At 36.7% G+C, this 23,753-nt stretch overlaps 1 protein-coding gene across 1 annotated transcript in view; it reads right to left on the minus strand.

Moving 5' to 3' along the window:
* CHD2 (chromodomain helicase DNA binding protein 2) overlaps positions 1-23,753 on the minus strand; it is a 121,765-nt gene that overhangs the window by 84,211 nt on the left and 13,801 nt on the right. The window contains exons 3-9 of the mRNA XM_063089056.1: positions 18,022-18,253; positions 14,076-14,162; positions 11,743-11,804; positions 5,083-5,190; positions 2,996-3,136; positions 1,569-1,702; positions 460-685 (exon numbers count right to left, since the gene is read on the minus strand). Of these exons, the coding sequence (XP_062945126.1) occupies positions 460-685; positions 1,569-1,702; positions 2,996-3,136; positions 5,083-5,190; positions 11,743-11,804; positions 14,076-14,162; positions 18,022-18,253 (990 nt within the window). The remainder of the gene's footprint in view (positions 1-459; positions 686-1,568; positions 1,703-2,995; positions 3,137-5,082; positions 5,191-11,742; positions 11,805-14,075; positions 14,163-18,021; positions 18,254-23,753) is intronic.

A 23,753-nucleotide genomic window follows, 5' to 3' on the forward strand; every position in this document is an offset into this window, starting at 1 on the left:
AATATTAACTCTTCACATCTAAGCCACCCCAGCCTAACCACAGGGAAACAACAAGGAGCTTAAGCAAACTCTGACCTCAGTCTCCCAGAATACAAATCCTGGTCCCTGTGGAAAGTTGCTCTGTGCCTCACTCTTCCCATCTACAAAACAGGGCTAACAACAGTATGAATCTCATACATTTATTGTGAAGATTAAAGAGATAATGTGTGAACAATGCTCAATGAGTTAGTTACTATTAACTCTGAAATCCTGGTAGCCATATACAAAAACATACAGTGTCTTCAGATAACAATTTTATAAAATAAATTTTATAAAATAAAATTGTAGATGTCTCCATGTTTAGATGATCAGGGCAAAATGTGAGATCCTATATAGCTGTGTTCTTCATGCATTATTTAAAAACCTCCCCTTTCCCTCAGGCTGCAAATATATTTCTTTAATCCATGATGGAAAATATACCATTGTTTGATTTCATCCTCTTTCTTCTTGAAGTTCTCTAGTTTCTTTAGGCCCTTCACTTTCTGTAGCTGTAAGGATTCTTCACTCTCCCATGTGCTGTGGATATAAGACCAACCCTTCCATTTGATGAGATATTGGATTTCGCCTTCATCCTTTTCAGCATCAAAGTCACCACCAGGGTCTCCATTAACTTCAATTGCATATACAGTAGTGGAAGCTCCGGTGGCTGCAAAAGGATTCAATTACACTTTAAAAAAAAGTATAGTAAACCAAACACTGCAAAGCTTTCCAAGTAAGCAATTGTCTTAAGAGCCTCTTTTTGAATGAAACACCAAAATACTTTGACTTGAAATAAGGAGAAATGCACAACCACCACAAGATGGACTCAATCAATAATTTCAAATATTTTCAAAATGCAAACCCAATTTTTATATTTTAAAGCATATTCCAAAATTGCAGGTGAAATCAAAAAAAATCCTTTGTTCAAACAATAAAAATAGAGCAGCAACATCCTTTTGTTTTAGTCCCTACTAACTCAGAAAAAAATCCATCTCTCCAAGAATAAGAATAGAAAATCAAAATATCCTCCCTCCAACTTATCCACCCACCCAAAGTTCTCTGTTAATTTTCCTATCCTCAAGAGAAGCCAGAATGAAAAAAAAAGACAAAGGAAAATGCATTAGGAATTACTCTGATATTTCCTTTATGGAAAAGTTACTTTAAAGCCACTAAGTTATGAGATATCTCAATTGAATATAAAAAAAATCTTCATATTATCCAAATATGTATTTAACCAGTTTGTTATTTTCACAAGGAGATTCAGACACAACTAACTAAAGATAGATTTGCTTAATGTTAATGAGCAAGTATCTCTGCTACATAACTGCTTTATGAAACATGAACATTTACTTTTACCAGCTGAATTAAAAATCTCAAAGACATTGGACCTTTGTCCTCAGCTCTGAAACATGAAGATTGGGTCAGAAAGACTTTCATATTTTGCAACAAATATAGATGTGCACTGAAATTCATCACATCAGAGTTAAAAAATAAAATCCGGGCATTATTGAGCAATTATAAAAAGTAATTTGCTTCCCAAAGACACATACCTCCTTTCTTTCCCAGTCTTGAATCTAAGACCTTTTCAATAGTTTCACTATTATCCTGCTGTTCATCAATTCCTTCTCCAGTCATTTCAATGAGATCATCTGAGTCAGTCTCAAAGTCATCATCTTCTTTATAACTGCATGAGAATAATGCTTAATAAATGAGAAACTGTCTTTTCAGAATTAAACATCACCATACATAACATCACTAGAATAAGGAACCATACATACCCTTTTGGTTCCAATATTCTATTTTACAGTTTTGCCGTTCAATGGGCTCAAAGCCTATTTTTTTTCTGACTTAAAGTATCAACCCATACTCACAGATAACTGCAGGAAGGCTAACTCATATTTTAAAATAAAAACACTATATTTACATTAATTTGTATAAGCAAAATATAAAAAACTACAAGGATACTCCTAGTTTTTCATTTTATAGTATCAGATCATTACTGTGTAAACAAGAAAACTACCACAAAGAAAAAAAAATACATGAGAGAAAAAAAAATTGCTACTATTTCATCAGGCAAAAGAGAAGCAGTATTTCTAATATTAAATGTTTCAACCCGTTACTTTGTCTCCTAATAACCAGAATATGAAATTTATTCCCAAACTGTTAAGAACAAAATCAAACATACTTGCTGGTAATAAAATATTAAAATGTAACCTCCCATCATATATTAACAACAAATGGTTTTGGAGTCACAAAAAAGTAAAACACAATCCTGGATGCAGTACAGTTGTAGTAAGAAAAGGGGTTAAGCTATACACTAGCATACTCAAAGCTTAATCCTAGCTTTGGAATCATTAATTGGATACACTGGAAAAGTTATTAATATCTCCAGGACTCGGTTTCACCATTTCTAAGTAGGCCAAAAGAAACCTGTATATCCTCTTAAAAAAAAAAAAAAAGAAAAAAAAAAAATTAAATGTGCTTTGATTTCTATAAAGTAAAATATTAATGTTTGCATATATCTATTCCTTTATTTCACCTTCAATTAATACTTCATATTTTATTAGTAAGCTTGATAAAATTACTATATCCAAACATCAATACATAAATTGAACCTCAGAAAAATGTGCATGATTCAAAGAGCAATTTAGAAGTGAGAATATAACCCAAACATCTTTCCTGAAAAAGATAGTTATGAAGATAATGCAACTACTAGCAGTACATGAACTCGAAGCAGTTCTCTTTATGGGAATGAAGTCTTGAACTACTGGTAACTCTTTCCATATTCCATTTGAATCAACACCACTCTTTTTGCAAGAAGGCTGACAAGATTTCCTAAAGCAACTTTAGGACATAGGTCATTTTTTTTTTTTTTTTAACCTATCAAATGTATAATCCTGGATTTATCAGAACCAAGTTCTAACCAACTACACTATCACCCACACACCAATGAGAAACTTCTTGGGGCACAATTTACCTAACATTTTTAGCTGCTCTTCGACGAGTCTGTCTTTTGGGAGCTTCATCATCTTCATCGTCATCATCAGAAGAATCTTGCTTTTTTCTCTTCCCACGCTGAGTCTTAGGTTGCTTTTTAACACGAGGTTTGGGCACTGTTCTAAAATGAGAAGAGAAAAAATGGCACAGTTTTTACTTTATCATTTGTGTATTCTTCAAATCTATATAACAGTATTCCCCAGAGCAGTGGCAAACATATAGAATTCACTTAGGGAATGTTAAAAATGCATATTCCTGGGTCCCACTCCCTGAGTTCACTACAAATCTGCTTTCAACATGAAGGTGATTCTAATGTTGATAATCCTAAATCATTTACGGGAGAGAAAATAAATCATTCCCAACTGTTCATCAGGATCATCTGACGTAAGAATACATATGCAGCATGTTGTTGATGGTATCTCTTGGCAGGCAATTCGTAAATAAGTGTCGAACTTAAAAATATGACAATTGTACTTTTAGGAATTGATCCAATAGACACACACCTACACAGGCATAAGGTATTCACTGTAGCATTATTTGCAAAAACAAAAGATTATGAAAACTTTGTTCATCAACTGGGAACTAAATAGAGTACTACTCAGTCATAAAAAAAAGAAAAGGGGAGTTTTCTGGGTACTGATATGGAAAATTTCCAAAATAAGGGAAAAAACACGCAGAACAAGATGCATACAATGCTACCATTCGTGTAAAGGGAGTAAAGGATAAGAAATAACTACACATATATCTTTCTTATATATGCATAAAATAACTGGAAGACTACCTAAGAGCTTGTGCCCTGCCACAGACCTACTAGAAAAAGCTAAGGAGATAGCCCTCTGGTGATTCCCATGCACAGCCCATACTGAGAGCCACAGTCTAAATGTTCACATAAGGAAATCCCCAAATAGTCCATCAATGATAAAAAGGCGAAAGAAGTAGGAGGAGGGAGATGGAAACTCATAATCATATTTATCTTCTTCTCTTGTATCTACCATAACCAACATTAGACAGATATCAAAGGTTCAATAAATAATGGGTAAAAATCTAGAAGACAGAACTGGAGTGACATTTCAGTCTTGAGAGCTTAAGCCCAGACAAAAGAAGACAAAGCTCAGTTAATAAATATCCCTGCTTGGTGGGGGGAGATGGGGGCAGGTACAATGTCCTAGGCCAGGGATCAGCAAAATGGTCAGATAGCAAATATTCTAGGCTTTCCTGGTAAAGAAGAAATAAATTTTCACAAATTTTTCATTGACAAAATTTTTTAAAAAATAATCATTGAGTACATTTTTTCATGACTAATGGGAAGAATAAAATTGTTTTTGAGGTGATAACATTTCACTTAATTGGGATTCAATTTTAGTGCTCTCTACCATCAAACTATAAATTATTAATGTTCATCTATAAAAGCTATTCTTAGCTCTCAATCCATACAAAAATAGGAGGTAGGTGGGATTTGCCCAAAGGCCATAGTTTGCAGACACCATCCTAAGCAATACTACGAGGTCAATTTTCCTGGGTCTTGCCTGCCTCCTGCCCTTCTTTTTCTGACATCAGTACCTCAGAGGTTGCCACCTGTCTTATTTAAAAATTATCAAGATTTGCTGCCATCTCAGCCTACTTCCTTCTCTACACAATCAGATTCTCTGTTCAATGTTATATAAATACGAACAAGGTAATAAATAGGTGAGTATGCTACAATGTTTTAAACTTAAGAATCACTTCTCCCAAAAAGAACTTGTACCCTGGCCAAACACACAGGTAGTTTTTCTTAAAAGCAATAGACAAGTTCACCCTGTCATATATAACTAGTCTGCCATGAAATAAATACTAAGATTCACTGTCAAAGCTATATCCATGCAAACACCCACATCTGATATAAGCAGCCAGTCATCTAAACACTTCCTGATGATGTAGGCTGGCACAAAGTAAACCTCACACATCCAAAAACCATAATCACAAAGTATAGTATCTGATTAAGGCTCTCATTCCAGCATGAAATCATCTTTCCCAATATAACGCAAATTAAGCTCATCCAGAAGCAAAGATCTTTAGCAAACAGTGCACCTTCTGGGGACAGGTCTTCTGGCTTTCACTTTTTTTTGCTCTGGTTCACTCTCTGCACTGGTGCCTTGTTCACGTTCATCTTCTGAGGGCTCCTGTTTCCATTTTTCTCTGCAATCAAAAGCAAAACAAAATAATTTTTTTCTACAAGCATTCTTCAAGCTAAACAATGTGACAAAATCAATTTCGATCTGATTATCCAAGAGGCAGAACATGCATATTTTAGGTATTAGACTAAAAGAGATTTATTTTATCTCCATTTAAATTTTGGTTGTGATCCTTCCTGGACTGTATAATAATATATATTCCAATTTAGTCTCTGGTAACAAAATAAATAAAAATGGAAACAAGTGTATTTTTTAAACCATTTGTTCTGGGGAAAAAAATGCTGTTAAATTTCTCAGATTCTATGTTTATTTACTACTACCATTGACAAGATTAAAACCATTACATATACTAGATCAGTTGTTGCCAAATTTTAGCATGTATCAGCACCATTTAAAGGGCTTGTTAAAAAGATTTCTGAGCACAAGAGTTTCTGATTCAGTAGGTCTCGGGTGAGCCCTAAAAATCTGAATTTTAACAAATTCAGAGATGATACTGATACTGGGAATAAACTTATTTGAGAATCACTATATTTGATATTTTAAGTCTTTAGAATATATTTAAGGAATCAGTCCCTAAAATTATTTTTCAATGATAAACCTACCATCTAAGTAAATAATCTGTTCAGCTAAAGATGATGTTTTTAATAATTATTAGATAAGGTAGGTGCTGCTTTGCTCCGTCAGATCTTAGAAGGTTTTAAAGAGCCATAACCTACGGGTATCCTACTATTCTGAACAGTTTTAGTTGCCTTACAGACCGAATAAGATATCAAAGAGACACAGCTCATTCCTCACCTGTAGGGAGGAAGGAAGGGACATGTAATAGCTACTGTGCATGAAATACCTAGAAAAAACTAACAGGCAAGTGTCTGGAGTTCCTCTGTAAAAACAATGACCACTGTGCCTCTGGGTCCCCCCTTTATAGGGAAGGAGGTCATGCAAAAGACCACTATTACAGGATTGCAGAGTTGAATTAATATTCTTCATGGAATCATAGGTCAAAGTAATAGTCAAAGCCTATTGCAAGAAGGTGGCTGACGTACAGATTCCTGAGAACCTTTATAAAAACTGTAGGAGTCACCCTATACCTGAATTGGTGGCGCCCTTCGAGGAAAAAAAAATTCAAACCTTCCACAAAAAGGCAGTGGAGCACTTTTACATATATTACTTAAGTTCTATTGGCACTATATGTTGTTTTCATATCCCTTTCCCTAGCAGTAGGTGACTCCTTGCATGCTAAGCACTTTCATGTTCATCTTTGTACCAAAGTTTAAGTACAAAGGAAGGCAAATTAAGATGTTACTTTGTTAAATAAAGAAATTAACTAAGGAATGACCCATATCAATCTATCAGACACTGGTACAATGCTTCTGGAAGCAGACTGGTGAAACAGTAACGCCTGTTAGTACTGCCTAATACTAATGAAGACCTTCTGATATCTAACCACATTCTGGGTGTCTTATTCTGCTTCCCTAGAGCCTAGTACAATAAATATTTGCTAGAGAATTCAAGGAATAGAAGGTGATCACCAAAAAAGGAAGAAAGGAAGACGACTCCAGCAACTGAGAGACTGGCTGAGTCTGCAGTCTCCCTTGGACCAAGTCCAGAACAGTTTACCCCTCAGAAGGCACTCACAGTCAAACTGGAGAGAAGTGGTTTCATAAGAAACAAGCCTGAAAGAACATGAACGATTAAGACCCAAGGGAGAGTAGATCAGCTAGAAAGATCCACAGTCAAGCATTAGTTTTAATTTATATATCTCCTTCAGGAATTGAGAATCTTAAACAGGGCTGCCAATAAGGCCCACTTCACCAAGTACAGGAGACTAAAATGGCAGCAAACACTGAGAAAATGGATGTTGAGAGTGGAATTTTCCAGTTAAATTACAGATTTATGGACTTATGGACAACCAGAAGGACTTAGAATCTCCCCAGATGAGAATGCAAAAAAGCTTAACAAATCAACTGGTCCAAAGCCCTCCTGCCAGAGAAAGAAACTAAAGTCCAGTGAGAACAGGTTGGTTGGTGTTAGGAAAATGGAACAGTTTGGTCAGGGCTCTCGCCTCAGGTCCAGTTTGGTGTGGTTCAGCATTCTTTGTAAGCAAATTGTGTGGTGGGGGGGGGTAGTGCACATGCACGCCAATATATCTTTTTTAGTTTTGTTGCTATTCTTGGGGGGGGGGGGGCGGAGAGTAGAGAGTACTTTTAGTGAAGCAGGTGGGCAGGCGTCTGTCTTGGCCGTCCGGTGCAGCCATGCTTTCCAACCTATGGCTCCAGGGACCTTTTGGCCAGTTACCTAGCTCTAGACCTGCGCAAAGGGGTCTGGTGACCCAGCCTGGCATATGAAGGGTTTGTGACCCAGTCTGTGAATGGGCTTGAGGGGTCTGGGAGCTCCAGACCCAGCCCTAGCAGCTCCAGACCCAGCCCTAGCTCAACGATCGGCCTAGTCAGCACAGGATTACCCGCAGGTAAAAGAGCCCGACAACTGGTGTGGTCACCTAGCTTTACAACTGGTGTCACGAACAGGATAAGTAGCTCTGCAATTGGTGCTGTGAGCAGGATTCCAGACATTAGAGCCATGGTGCCACAGCTGGCCACAAAGAAAACCCCCACCCCTGACAGTCTCAATCATAACCCAGCTGAGGACCACAGAATCAGGAAAAACTAAAGCCAAATTTACACATTCTGGAAGGATTTAAACAACTGGAGGTCCAAAAGGCCTGAGTGTGTAGACACATGTATTTAAAATTGGTTGGATTATTTTAAGTTTTAATTTTCAAGAACAACAAAAAAGAAAGTAAGATAGGATCAGCAATACTAAGTCACTCTGTAGAAAGCATGAGGTAAAAAGAGTGACTAATCAGTTACAAAAGGATTACTTCCCAAACCTATAAATGTATGAGGCTCTCCGACAAGTAAAACTATTGTTCACTCCTACTGTCCACTCCTTCTTATAAAATTAAGCCAATGATGACTCACCCACTAAGCCATATATTTTAAGTAGGGCTACAATGAAGACAAGTCTAAAACATAAGACTGTGAGTAAAAAATGTATCCCTCATCAAAAGAGATTTGAATTGCCACATTCAGATTTAAGAGGGCATCGATGGAATTCCCTAGATTCCCTAAAAGAGCATCAATGGAATTTTTGCCAAAATCTTGGGAATTGGGAAGAAAAATACCAATATTTAGCCAGTGAGGTCCCAAGGCAATGTAAACAGAAATTAAAAAGTCAGAATGCAAGTTAACTGGGTATAGTTTTCTTCCTTTATTGGAAAAAGGTGGTAGCAGAACACAAATCCTGAGACAAACCAAATCTAAGCAAATGTAAAGCAGGGAATAAAAAAAGCCACTTTTAAATATAATATGCCTGAACTTTTTATTAACTGTCTCTAAGAGCCTTAAAGAAAAGAGTTCCTCTCTCCTCCATTTTAGAAGGTAGATAAGGAAAAGAAGGGTAGCTGCTTTAGTTTGTTCAATTTTAGCCTTCCCCAAGAGAGGATGCCTTTCATGAACAATTCCAATAAAGCAGGGAAAGGTGGACAAACAGAGATCCCCTACTACTATGTCACAGGTTTGTGACAGATTCCCAATTCAAAACAAAGGAAAGGAATAGATAACTACAATCCCAGGAGAAATACTTTGTATGATTATGGCTCAAATATTTTAAAATTTCAGTTGGAAGAAAGGGTTCTGGAGCCATCAAACAGTGTCTTTAAGCACTATTGGGACCACGAGTCAGCAGAAATCTTATACAACACTGCCCAAATTCAGATAACATTAGGAACTACACTGAGAAAAAAGGGTTCAATGATCAAAACCGCATGGGTGGGTTAAATAAAATTTAAAGGTTGGCTGGTTCGTATGATTTTAAGTGAGGAGATACCATCTCAAATACCCACTGGGGCCAGGTAAAGACTGCCAACAGGGCAAAATGGAGAACTCATGGCCCAACACTGACAGGTTTTCTCAAGAGAAGCTAGAAAAATAAATTCTTATGCATGGTCTTTCAATTTTCAGTGCTGCCAACTAATTTCAAAAAATGTTTTAAAATAGCGTGCAGGCCTCTTATACTGTGTAACTTCTTCTAAGCTTTAAAAATGCTAATACACATTATAAGTCTGGAAGTTAGTCTTTTATAACTCCCAAAAGAACACACTACAAAAATATTCTCAAAAATATCAATGTCATAAAAGCAAAGAAAGGCTATGAAAGTGCTCCAGATTAAAGAAAACTGACAACCAAATGTGATACCTAACCCTAGACTGCATCCTGTAGCGGAGGTGGGAAAAGATTTATAGAAGACATTATCAGATCAATTTATAAAATTGGAATATAAATTAGACAAAAGTACTGCAGTGATGTTAAAAATCTATTTAAGTTGAAACTGTACTGTACTGTGCTTATGAGAGAAAATATCCTAATTCTTTAAAAATACATAAGTATTTAGGGATAAAAGGCCATGATGTATGAATTTTAGTTTCAAATGGTTTAGAAAAACATTATGTGTGTGTATATACAAATATATATATATACATATAAAGAGAGCACCCACAACAATAAAGCAAATGGGGCAAAAATGGTAATCACTGGTAAATCTGGGTAAAGTACACAAGGCATTCTTTTCACTACACTTTCATTCTTGCAACTTTTCTAAAGTTTAAGATTTATTTTTTAAAGTTTTAAAAATAGCTTCTTTTTAAAAGCTCTAAAATCTGTGAATACAATCTGCAGGGTTTCAAAACAGCATTTCTTTGTGCCAGTATTTTAAAATTTTCACTCCCTTTCAACGAGTCTCTCAATTCTGAAACTCATGTGCCCACACATTAGGTTCTATTACACTTACTCAGATCACAGAGGGCCCCTGAAGTGCTGTGCCTTGCAACTTGAGGCTAAGCACCTATAGAACCTCCTTCTAATTAATCTTTCAGGAATCCTCAGGAGAGGAGCTCCCTGTAAATCCATAGTACTCACCAGCTGCCCAGAGCACAGCAGGAAGTAAGGCCAGCCCAGTGCCCAACCACAAAAGCATGAAGGGAAGGTACCTCAAGGCAAGTTTCTAAGGAAGAGCCTGGGGTGGGGAAGCAATATTACAGAGAAGACACATCCCACCCTGCAAGGAACAAAGAGGTTCTACTCAGAGAAAGAAAAGTCCAGGAAGTTCTCCGAAGGTTGCCAATTTGGGGGAGCTCTTAAGACTGATAAGTATATGAGCCGTTCACCAAAGTCTGATGCGTTATATAGTGGCTAAAAAAATGCTGGCTTCTGCACACACAAGTAAGGCCATTAAAATGAGAAGCTGACGATTGCAAGCACACAGCACCATTTAGCTCCCTGTCAAGAGACCAGCAGAATGTAGCCAGATGGTAAAGAAATAAGTACATGCATGGAATTCCCACAGTGTGGTCAAGGTGGACATTTCAGGAAAGACCCCCTAAAGGCCATTAGACCAGTAAGCAGAGAAAAGAATCTCCCAAGCAGACCATGGGACAGGGGTAGAACAAAAGCCTTCTAGGACGCCAAGAAGTGCAGGTCTGCTTATAGATACTATTTCTCGAAGTCTCAGTAGATATTTAAAACACAAATGAAAACAGGGATATACTATGGCAGAACAATGTTAAATACTTGAATTTTCTGCAAAGTTCTTTAATAATCTACAGTTAATGTCACAAAATCTTGACATAGCTTCTAATAACCCTGTTGGGTAGGTAAAATAAGTAGTACTCTATTTTGGAGATGAGGAAATGGGTTTTAAAAACTCAAATTACTTGCCTTAGGCCACTTATTAAAGATTACCAATATTTTAGAACACAGAATATGTAGCTGGAGCTTTTAATAGAAGACACGCACAATTGTTTAACATGAGAACCCGTGAACTGGCGCATAAAGTTTTGAATATCTATATTTTTCTGAGAGGATTTATAGAATTTATATTGCCAAAGGGATCCACACCTACTCCAAAGAAGATTTTTAAATTACTTCTCCAAAAAAAATGATTTTTCACCATTAGCAAAAATTTTTAAACTAAAAAAATAATGAACATAAAATCTATGTTAAAAAGTAATTTCACATTAAAATTTTCTGGCCTATCTAATATTAAAATTATATGGAAATGACAATATGTAATTTCATACTAAAATGGGAGCTGAGTCAATATTAACTTTGCCATGTCAACACAAAGAATAAATGAAAATGAAAAATGGCAAATCTAAATTTGTTGCTTGCTTAACCAGAATGCCAAATTCCTATATGTTTAGTATTTATGCACATTTCTAAAAAGACAAAAAGTGGGCTAACCAGATGGAAGAAGCTGGGATTTGCCCCAAGAAATAGCCCAAGCATATGTGGAATGCTTCCATGTGTTAAACTGAGAATTGTGGGCTTCAAGAGCTGCTGTTTATGCAGCTGGTCAAGGTAGATAGTAACCCAAGCAAGTAAGAAAGACAGAAGCAGACTCTGAGATCTGGGGATACTAAAGACATAATGAAGGCAGTCCTAGAAGTGCTGACATGTTTCACAACTACTAGATTAAGTAATTTCCCCCATAAAAGACTTACTGTTTTTTCAGCTGCCTCTGGCCTCTTCTTTTTGGGCTCCCACTCTCAGACCCGCTACTTGCCTTCAGTGTGTGAGAGGGGAAAAATGATTACAGACTTTAATTCACAGATCTTTGGGACAACACTATCTCCTGGTTCAATATGCTACTCAGTAAAGCATTATTCAGTATGAACTTTTAGACAGAAAGAAACCTAATCACTTGTTTGCTGGAGTTCACTCTTTTTTGCTTTGAAAATTAGTTTCTCACTGTTATTATTGAGTTATCTCTACAGCCAGGATATATTTATCTCAGCTTGACATCCAGAACAGCAACATCCAGTAAAATTTTCTGCAATGTTGTAAATTGTCTGTGTCTGCCATGTCCAATATAATAGCCATCAGCCACACGTGACTACTGAGTATTTGAAATGTGGCTACTGTGACTGAGAAATCCAATTTTTAATTTTACTGAATTTTAATTAATAGATTTTAAAGCCACATGTGACTAGCGGTGACCATACTGAATACTGCAGATCAGAATAACAAATGAAAATGCCACATTTAGTCTGATTTATTTCATTTCAGACTCATTAAAGAGCATGTTCAATCATGAGCCAACAGTGCTCTATTTTTTTTTTTTTTTTTTGTCTTTTTGTGACCAGTAAGGGGATCGCAACCCTTGGCTTGGTGTCGCCCGCACCGCGCTCAGCCAGTGAGTGCACCGGCCATTCCTATATTGGATCCGAACCCGCGGCGGGAGCGCCGCTGCTGCGCTCTCAAGCGCTGCACTCTCCCGAGTGCGCCACGGGGCCGGCCCAACAGTGCTCTATTAACAGCACTCGGCCAAGGAAAGTTTATAGTCACAGACACTTAAACAGTTCTCTTTCCCCAAAATTAAATGGCAAACTACTCCTATTTGCTGTTAGTCTGGTGCCTGCTGAGAATGTGTTGATTAATATACAAAAGAAGAAAAGATTTATACAACTATGACTGATTATAATAAATATGGCTCAGTAACCTAGTGGTCAACACTATGGAAAAAGAAAGCAAAGACAAACCAGCTTAGAGGTCACTCAAAATAAAACATCACACACATAGTGCAGATACTAGGGTGTATGAGATTTTTAAAGTACATTTACTAAAAACCCACACTCAATTCACTAACCTTTGGCTACCAATACTTAACTTTCATCAGAAAAATGTTATATAGCTAAGAATAGCCAAGTTCTCCTAAAAAGGCAGAATGGGGCTATTTCACTGAGGCAAAAAACTATCTCTTCAGAATCTAGCCCACAAACCTAATACAGAGAAAAGAGTCCCCCAAAATATCACACAAATTGAGAAAGGTGAAGAGTCTGATTCTGCGGACAAGCAAGCCCAGTACACAATACCAATTTTAAAAATCACCAAATTTCAATCTCTCACAATTAGATCAGAGAGTACATATGTCTAAAACTGATTTTACATCTCACGTTAAAAATGAGTTAGGAAACCAAACTTAAAGACATGAAATAAGATAAAACACATTACTTAAATTAAGCACTCCCTCCTCCTTCCCTTCTCAGGAATAAATCCAAAACGATTTCCATTGTTCTATTAGCTTACCCAACAAGTTACTCATTTAACAAAATACACGGGGAGCTTTAGAAGCCAGAGGCTTGAAAAAGTAATCTTCTTGCTACAATCAAATTCACTACGAGAAACTTAACTTAAAAAAAAAATTGGCCCTTCCACTGCAGCAGCCATGGCTCTGCACTAACCGTGGCCATGGGCCTCAACAAGGTGACCAAGAACATAAGCAAACCGGGCACACCCGCCATTGTTATGGCATCTCACCAAGCATACAAAGTTCATGTGGGGCATGATCCAAGAAGTATGTGGCTTTGCCCCGTACAAGCGCCACACCATTGAGCTGCTCAGGGTCTCCAAGGACAAACGGGCTCTCAGGTTTATCAAGAAAAGGTGCAGACACACATCTGTGCCAAGCAGCAGCAAAAGAAGTTGAGCAACGTCCTGGCCACCATGAGGAAAGCAGCAGCCAAGAAGGACTGAGCCCCTCTCCCCTCTGTGCAGAATAAAACCTATATAGAAAAAAAAATTTTTTGAGGCCAGTTCTGTATAATGCTCTATTACTCTACTAAAATATTCACTATTACATGATCTTTCTGATAAGTTTCTTTTATTGAATTAAATTCACTTGTTGCCTTACTATATCTTTGTTGAGAGAAAGCTCACATTAGAGTCACTTAACTCCCTTGCCTGAAGTTCAGTCTTGTTAGTATATACCAGAATCAGAAAGGATGAGGTAAGATAGGAAGTTTAAATGTATCCCCGTAAAATATTTTTTTCTTACCTCTTCCTTAATGTTAAATCTTGATGGTTCTTGTCTGCTTCTGTTTGACCTCCTGACCCCATAAACATCAGGATACTCTTCCCACATCTGCAAAATTAACAGACCATGCATGAATCTTTTTTCTTGACCCCCATTTACTATTTTCATTACTGGAACAATTATTTCACCTCAACACAATTCAAGTAACTAAATATCAAAAGGGCTGCTTTGCTAGTTTTGTTTATGAGACAACAAAGCACTATCTTTAAAAATAAGCATTTTATCCTAGAACACACTAAAATTTAACAATGCCATTCATTACTTAATATCTACTAAACTACATTGTACTCTGCTTTCCCATCATTCATATATAAACATAGTTAAAATAATATGGCAAGGTAAGACAGCAATTGCTTCCACTAAAGACAAAGTATTTACTGATGAATTTTAAATTCCCTAATGCTTTTGAGTTTCAACTTTGACTGCACTGACACACCTGAGAAACTCAAAAAACAAGCAGAGCCCCACCAAGTTTAATTACATAAGAACCAGGATATTCGTTTATTTCTTGAAGTTCCTCAGGTCATGCAACATCGCAGATACATACAGATTAGGTGTTTTTAACATTTAGCTAGAAGTTCTCAGAATGACAACACTGCCACCCTTTCTCTAGCAAATACTTTCTCCAACAAGCCTATTTTTATTCTCTAGCATTAATTAGCTCTTTGCCTTTAAGACCTGATTTTTAGTAGCAATCCTCATCAGTGATTAAAAAAGTAAAGTTTATTATTACTTCTTTTTTCAGTGGTTGGCCATTACCAGGATCTGAACCCTTGACCTTGGTGTTATAACACTGTGCTCTAACTAACTGAGCTAACCAGCCAGCCCCCAAAAAGTAAAGTTTAAAGGAGGAATTAGTCAACGAGAAAAAGTTTTTTTGCTCTCCTTCCCAGAGATAACTACTGCTAGGTATATTCTGTGTTCTTTTAATAAAACCACATATAAGCAAAAGTAATTTGAGTGGATTGTGGAACACTAATAAGTAGATGTTAAATAAAAATTAAACATGTAGAAGAGATGCCTGGAAGCCAAGATTAGAAATACAGGTTCGTCATCAAAACACAGGTGGCAGCTAATAATGTCAAGAAAATATCTGGAAACGAAAGGCACAAAATACACACATGAGAAGTATGCACTGGCTGAGACTCATGAAATATTTGCATGTAAAAATGTGGAAAAGTGGACCCCAAAAAAGACAAAAGTGATGAAAGATAAACCAGAAAAACATAATGTCACCAAGCCAAGGGAGGACACTATCAACAGTGACTTTAAAAAAAAGAAAAAATGGGCTGGCCAGTAGAGCATGGTACTGATAACACCAAAGTCAAGGGTTCAGATCCCTGTAAAAGCCATCCACCAAAAAAAAAAAAAAAAAAAAAGATTAAAAATAAAATGCTGCATGAGAAGAAAAACAAGGCCTCAAGAGAAAACAAGAGCAAAATGGTCCAGGAACAGGCATTTAAAACTAGAATCTGATGTAATTACGTAACCCAGTGTCCTCGGATTCTATAATGGCCTTAGAATCATCTCAGAATTATAGGACAAGAGGTCCAATCAGACGAATTTAGGCATAACCAAGTGGTTGAACCCCACCCCCATCCCCGACTTCTTTTTGGGCCCCTCCTAGAGTTATGAATTTTTTTTTCTTTCATCTTGTCAGCCATAGATCAAGAGGTTCGTCAACACAAGTTTATTTTATTCAACACAAGTTTTTAGAGCTTTTATTTAACTGCAGTGGTTATATCATGTAAATGTCACAACATCAATTAGTTTAATCACTTTAAGATATTAACCATGCATTCTAGCTCAACTGTTGTGACTTTATTACAGTACATACTATAATGCTTACTTCCTAAAATCATCTTATGTTCATATTTGTTTTTTTGAGGGCTAATGATATCTAATTCAACTTTTCCATGAAAAAGCTACCATGTAGAATTACTTAGTACTCCTATGTGAAGTACTAAAGTTTGGGGGGAGGTGATGGGTGGAGTGGAGCTATCATACAAAAAAGAGGTGTATAAAGAAAACAAAGATCATTCTTTAGAAGTTCTCATTTTAGAATGATGATCATTAACCATACAAAAAAGATGTGTATAAAGAAAACAAAGATCATTCTTTAGAAGTTCTTATTTTAAAATGACGACCATTAAAGGCACAGTCCCATCTTTCTGACTGGCTAGTAGGTCCATCCATGTGTAACCACACATTATTAACTTCTAGAACCAATCATCTTAACCTTTAAAGTATATTTTAATATTTCTGCCTGAGCTGTACTTTTATCCTGAAATTTAATCTTAGTAATGCTTTCTCTCCCTTGTTAGTTCCCCACCATCTTCTTAAATGAAGTTAAATATTTTTCCTTACAGATAACAGTTGTGAATCTGAGAGAATCAACTAAGATTTCAATAAAATTTTGAACTAACTATGAGGGTACTTCATCTTCATCTTTCATGGGAAGATTCCTTCCATGAACTTTTTGAAGTACCCATGTATATGTCATGGTTTCTATGGTTTTCTTTTATCACCACATGTAAATAACTCCCCACTGTAAGAAAGATTATACCCAGACTTATCTGTGTTCAGTATACTTCATTCAAAAATATGCTGGAGTCTTCAGAAAAGAACAGTTGGTGAAGCGGTACAGAGGAAACCAGGCTCAGACACTAGGGCTCTGAAGATTGCTGAGCAAGGCCTTCTGCCACATGCTTGGGTAGCAAATTTCTAAGACTAATGATACTCAGGGCAAGATCTCCAAGTGGTACTTCAATAAGCACAGTCTTTTTGAAAAAAAATCAATGCATGAACTGTCTTTTTGAAAGGTACAACACACCCTGAGCTGGCAACAGGAACAACACTTGAGTGTCTGCAGGTTAGTTCTCCAGTGATGCATTAATTAGCAAGGACAAGTTTAATTTTCTTATCCCTAACTGCCATCAGCTTTCCCCAACTCCTAAAGATCACATACCATTAAGCAATGATTATACTGAGAAGAAATGAAATAATTATGGTTAATACCAAGTCTATGTCAAGAGTTAAAAGAGGTTTTATTTTGGTTTTTAATTTCAGGTTTGAATGATATTCTGTAGAACTTGCAGGTAATTTAAAACTATTTGTTCTATTATGAAAATCTGAGAATGCAGAATACAGATTTATTTCTTGGAAGAGTATGGCTTAAATAAAAAATAATTTAGCATAAAGTTTTTTATTTCATTAAATTTATGTTTAAAAATGTTAAAGCAATATTCCTTTGTATTTTAAGCAATTAAAACATAATTCTCTCAAAATGAAATTTTAAAAGATCAGCCACATTCTGATGATTTACTACACCAATTAATTAATTTTTTCCACCAAAAGGAATGCATTCCAAAGTTTGGACATCAATGTGAAAATGTTACTGAACTCAATTTTTGCCTTTTTGCATTATTTGCTGGAAGACTCTTCACTGTTAAGCAAAGAATACCTACTTTGCCTAGATACAGGTAATTCTTTTTTTCTGTGAGAAGTATTGCCCATTTCATCATTCAGATTAATAAAAACTGGTTTATTCTTGGATTATGATTGTCACTAGGCTTTACAACTGCATTCCACAATCAAAAGGACAGTTGCTATTATCTGTCAGTGGTTTTCTCTGGTATTAGCATAGTATAAAATTTTTTTAACCACCTTTTTTTTAAAAGTTAAAGACCAAAACTATAAAAATGAGTATTTTCCATATAGCCCTAAGTTATTAACTATATCAATATTAGGGCAGAAAATAATCCCCACTTGTATCCACAGATAGTACATTATTAGAAAAAGGAGCTATAGCCTTATCAAGACATACTAATGAGATTTCAGAGAAAATAAAGGTCTGCTAGCTGGTCCTAGCTAGCAGAACATTTGTACTGCATGGCAAAGTAGGTACCTTCTTCACATCAGCTATACGTTCCTTCTTAGAGGCTGGCTTCTCTTTGGCTTCAGGAAGGACTGGCTGGGATTTGGAACCTGCTGATTCACTCTCAGATTCCGACTGACTCTCAGAAGATTCAGAACTACTGTTCGACTCACTGCCATGTCCACTTCCTGGATCACTGCCCTGCTCACTCTCCGACTGGCTGCCTGAGTCTGAACCCGAAGCTTCTTCAGAGGCTGAATGACTTCATTTAAAAGAGAAGAGAGAGAGTAATTTTAAAACATTTAAGAACTGCCACAAGAATCTGTTTTTAAAAAAATCCCCATGGTCAAAAGTCAGCAGATAGTAATCTTGGTAACATAATATCAAAATCTTCAAATTCACTTTTATATTCGTATATTGCAAATAATGTTATTACTATGGTTTTCAGCATCCCTAATAGCTACCATTTCCTGAGTGTTAGATGGTCACATATTAGCTGATTTATATAGATTATCTCTTTTGAAAAAACTCTGAAAGTGAATATTATCGTCCCCTTCATTCAGATAAAGTAAAACTGAAACTCAGAAGTATTTAAGTAACTTTCAGATCTAGCTGACACAGTAAGATGTGAAAACAGATCTGAATCCACTAAGTCTTACCTGTTAAATATCATTCCCTCCTCAAAACAAAAACAAAAGAACAAAAAACCAAAGCATGTTACCCAAAGAGGAAGAATGAAATCTAGTTGCAATTATCTAATCAGTGGTTCTCAATAACAGGTGCAAATTAGACTCATCCGGGGAGCTTTATAGAAATACATACACTTTAACCCCAATCCAGAGGTCCTGCCTTGGAATCTCCTGCAATGAGTCCCAGAAGAGGATTTAACAGAAAAAAATAACCAAAGAGGGTACTTAGATTCTAAGGAGAACACCTAATTCAATAAAGACTGCTACTGGCCTCCACACATCCCCCTCCCCCTTCCTCATTCCAAACATCTCTCAGAGAACAGGAATCTAAGCACAGTCATGCCTCACTTAATGACTAGGCATCCTGAGGAGCTTGTGTCACTGTGTGAACATCACAGAATGCATTAACACAAGCCTAGATGGTCCAGCCTATTACACACCTAGGCTAATGATATAGCCTATTGCTCCTACTACGCTATGACGTTATGATGGCTACACTGCTAGGAAATAGGAATTTTTCCGCTTCAGTATAATCTTATGGGATCACTGCCTATATGCAGTCCATTACAGTTCTATATAGTCTGTTGTTGACTGAAATACTGTTATGTGGTGCATGACTACAGGTAGATAACGGCTGAAGCCACAAAACAGAAACAACAAAAGGCTAAGGATGATAGAGTATCAACCTCAAGTGCACAGAAGGCAATATACCCCTCCTTAACAGTGAAAAAGCGATTTAGGGGCATGCTGGTAGGAGTAAAGATACTTCAAAGCAAAAAGACCTTAAGTTTATGGACTCTATAGCAAAAGAGGTGAACAGATCACTCAACTTTTTGCTTGAAAACCCTTTCATTCAGGGAGGCACAGCAAAGGAGGGAAGGCAAGGAGAAATCCAGAATCTACAGTAATATTAACAGAAAGGTCCTTGAGTTCATCAACCAGGAGATGTGACACATGGCATGAAGCCTGAAAGGGTAAAGGGAAGCTTCATATTTACCATGTCATATCTCCCAAACTAGGAATGACTTCAAATCAGTTGAGAAATTTATCTACAGAATGAACAAGGCAGTACACTGGAAACAGACTGACCCAAATAATCCCATGTAATCCACAGTAAACACATTACAGTACAGGGGCCTTTCAGTTAAGATGAGGAAGCAATGAGAAAAAATGGCAAGGGGAGAAAGATGAATAAAACGATACAATTGGCTGATCACCTAATAAGTATCAGGCACTATGCTAAGTATTTTATATGTATTGTTTTACTTAATCCCCAGAACAACCCTATTAGGCATTATTATCCCCTTATGAAGGGACAAAAAAAAACCCTGAGGCATTTTAAGTAACTGGCCAATGAAAAAACTAGAAACTGTGGAGGGGGGTGGGAAGAGAGCTGGGATTCCAATCCAACTCCGGCTCTAAAGTCTATATTCTTTCTATTTTACCACAGGGGGTCAAAACCTTAGAATCAAAAAATCAATCTTATCCCTGTAACAAGTGACTCAACACTTTCAAGGCCTCATTATATTTACTGATTCCTTAAGCCCTTTGCAAACTGATTAGCCTAGCTCACTAAGCCATCTGAATCACTCATATTTTACACCTGTGACCACTCAGAAGGCAAGAGAAAATAAGAGGAAGGCTGGATATAACAGCTAAAAAGTGCAGTCTCTAGCATTCATTGCTTGGGTTCCAGTCCTCAATCACCTCCAGCCTGTGCCAACTTTTAACCTGTGCCATACTCTTTGACATCTACCAGTAGGGTCACGAGAGCATCAAATGACAGCTATGAAAGCGGCACTCTATAAAAACCAAAGCCTTATGCAAACAGCAATTTAAGACTCTCACAACAAAGCTGATTCCCATTCTACTACAAAGTTCTCCCCAGCTAATACTCATTAGTGAGTCAGTACCACACAATCCATGGCAGTACTTGGAATTTATTAGTTTTGCATTTACCATTTGCTCATAGAAAGGTACAGAGGCAGCTCCAGAATTTCCTTATAAGGCAACATACCTAGAAACTGCCCTCCATAGCAAAGGCAGCTGAGTGCACGCAAAGACCTGAGAGGGTAGGGAGCTACTGCTACCAGTAACCTCTCAAGCACCCTGGGCCTGGTCACTGGTAACATCCATCTCAGCATGCCCTATAAAACCTGGCTTCTGCCAATTTCTCAAAGCTCATCACTTAACCATTCCTTCCTTCATCCCTACTGCTCTAACCACACTGAAGAATAATTGTACAGCACAGAAGCAGCCCTAGAATTGCTCACCTCCTACTCCTGTACCCACTGCTCATGCAGCAAGCTAAACACAGTCCTGTAACAAGGACACGTTCTGAGAAATGTGTCATCGGGTGATTGTCTCGTTGTGCGAACAGAGTGTACTTATGCAAACCAAGATGATATACCATTGTTGACCTAAACGTCCTTATGTGGCGCATGACTGTACCTCTATAATTTAGGCCTCAGTTATCGCCTTCTCCAGGAAAATAACCTTTGATCTCTCCTATCCTAAGCTCAGTGCCTATTAGATACTTCCATAATGCTGACCTCTGTCACAGTCATTACTACCACTGAGAAGTGAAAATAGGCAGCCTCATCTCAGAGTCTGAGCTTCAACCACTGTGCTCTCCACTGACTCCTCATTTTTAGCAATGACACACACCCAGACCTAGAAAATTGACTCCAAAGTCCCAGCTGTTATTATCTACACTACCTTGCCTCCCATTTGTCCCACCCTATAAAAATAATTTGGTCATTTGTCAACCTCCCCAATAGACTTGAGAGCTAAGCTCATCTTTTCAATGTCCCTTGTGCCCGGTATATAAGAAAAAGGGGATTTATTGACTTTGCTAGAATATGCCATCTGCCTACTTTTGAAATGTCTGATTTAGTTTTTCAACTACTGTAATACTGCTTAAGTCCTGACAAATGTTTAACGGTGGAACCATATTTTGGCAATCACCACCACCAACTGTCACAGGACCACAGTAAGGTTCCATATTGTCCCACTAAATAAAAAGCATTCCACCAACAAAAAGACTGAAAAATCTTCAACTAACAACTTGAAAACCCAGAAAGCCACAAAAGGCACTGTTAGTCTACTGAGGATAATTAGAACAGTCCAGAAATACTTTGTTTTGTGCAAAAAAGTAGGAGTCACTGAGATGTGATGCAACGTAATGCCAATGGCCACATCAGGAGATGTATACATGTATGAATATATCATTCCCTCTGAACTGCCTCATAGTACAAATATGCTACATTTTATTTAACATTCCCCTATTAATGGTATATTTACGTTATTTTCAAATTATTCACAACCAATAACCTACCAAGATCATTAATACACTGTCATATTTCTGTTTTTCTGAGCAGAGTATTTGATTATTTTCAAATTGTTCACTGTAACCAATAAAACTATTAATATCCTTGTACATACCTCCTTGTGCAGCTGTATATCTTTGTATTTGTGTAGGAGAGTGACCCCTAGAAATGTACTAATGCATACAATACCATCCAGGTGAGAAACAGCCTTATTTCTATCGGCACATATCTATGTGTGTAAATGCATTTTAATAACCAAGTTGCTAACAGTGGTTTACTCTGTTGGATGGGTTATTTGAAGGAGACTTGTGACTTCCATAAATTACTTTTATAATTTTAAAAAAAACAGTGACTATGAAAATCAAACCCAAGAAAAGACAAACACCAAATTCACAATTGTATTTACTTCTTGCAGTTGAGCGAGGCAGATGTGATCAGAGAATGGTATTGGTGATATTTTATGACTGAAGCTTAGTGGTGAATTCATAGCTGTTCATTATATGTCTTAAATATTTGTAATGTCTAAACTACTTCACTGTCTAAAACAAATCCAACCAAAATAGTCAAACACAAGGCAGGGGATGCAAATACCTCCAATCCTACACAAAATCAGCTAAGATTTGAATGAGGTAACACTGTTTTAAAATTATTTGGGGAACCAGCAAGTCAGATGTAAGACAATAAAAATATTCAGAGAGGGAAATGCTTTTTTAAAAAGTCCTAATAAAGGCATTACTCAATTTTCATACTTCTCATAGCAGGACAAGTTCCTAAACGATGAAATTTTTTAAAAATTTAAAAATAAAAACACTGACAATACCTCCACATTTAGGGCACTGACAGTCTAATTATTCTCTCAAGGGACAGGCATTTCCTAAAAGATTATGTAGATATGCTATTAATACCTAATTATAATAATAAATACTATTAGTACTAAACTATACCTTTCACGCTGATTTAGAGTAATAGAGGAGGTAGAAAGCCCAAAAGATTCTAATAAAAAGGTTTAAACTGAGTTACTGGCTCAGGAGTCCTTTAAGCTTTTGCCCAAATAATAAAGTAATAAAATTACCTCATTTCCAATAGCTTAATAGTTATAAGGCAATTAAAAATGGAATTTTCAAGAATGATTATCCACCACACATACAGCATCCTCATGATAATCCAGTTTATCTGAGAATTACTCAAAATCTAAGTAATTGCAAATAAGTTGCAAATAAGTTTTATAATTTTTGATTGAACAATTAGGGAAATACAATACAAAAATAAAGGAACTCAAGTCAAAACTGAGATTTTAGAGTCTAGTAGACAATAAATGCTTATAGGAAAAAAGCTTAACCCTTCTTTTCACTTGTGGATAAAAAGGAATTGGTATCTCTTCAAGATCCTTTCTGAAGTAGGTAAAAATCAAGTGATTAATATTCCTTACAACTGGACTTTGGAAGTAAGCAATATTAATAGCTATTGTTGTTTTTAATTTTAAATTGCCATTTCCTAAATGGCCACCAGAGGGCAGCACAGCAACATTCCACTTAAAAGAGTAAGCCTGTGGGTTCTCCACCCAAGGGCAGCCATTTCAGCACTTGAGTAGTTTATTTTCCTAACAACTTACAAAATGGCTGAACTGGTTGGCACAGCTTGGTGTTTTTGTTGGTGAAAGCAAAATCTGACAAAAACACAAAACAGTCTACAATAAAATTCCATAAAACTTGTTTCCAGACTAAATTTCTATCAATAATAGAAT

This window comes from Cynocephalus volans, chromosome 3, assembly GCF_027409185.1.
Source record: "Cynocephalus volans isolate mCynVol1 chromosome 3, mCynVol1.pri, whole genome shotgun sequence".
NCBI lineage: Eukaryota > Metazoa > Chordata > Mammalia > Dermoptera > Cynocephalidae > Cynocephalus > Cynocephalus volans.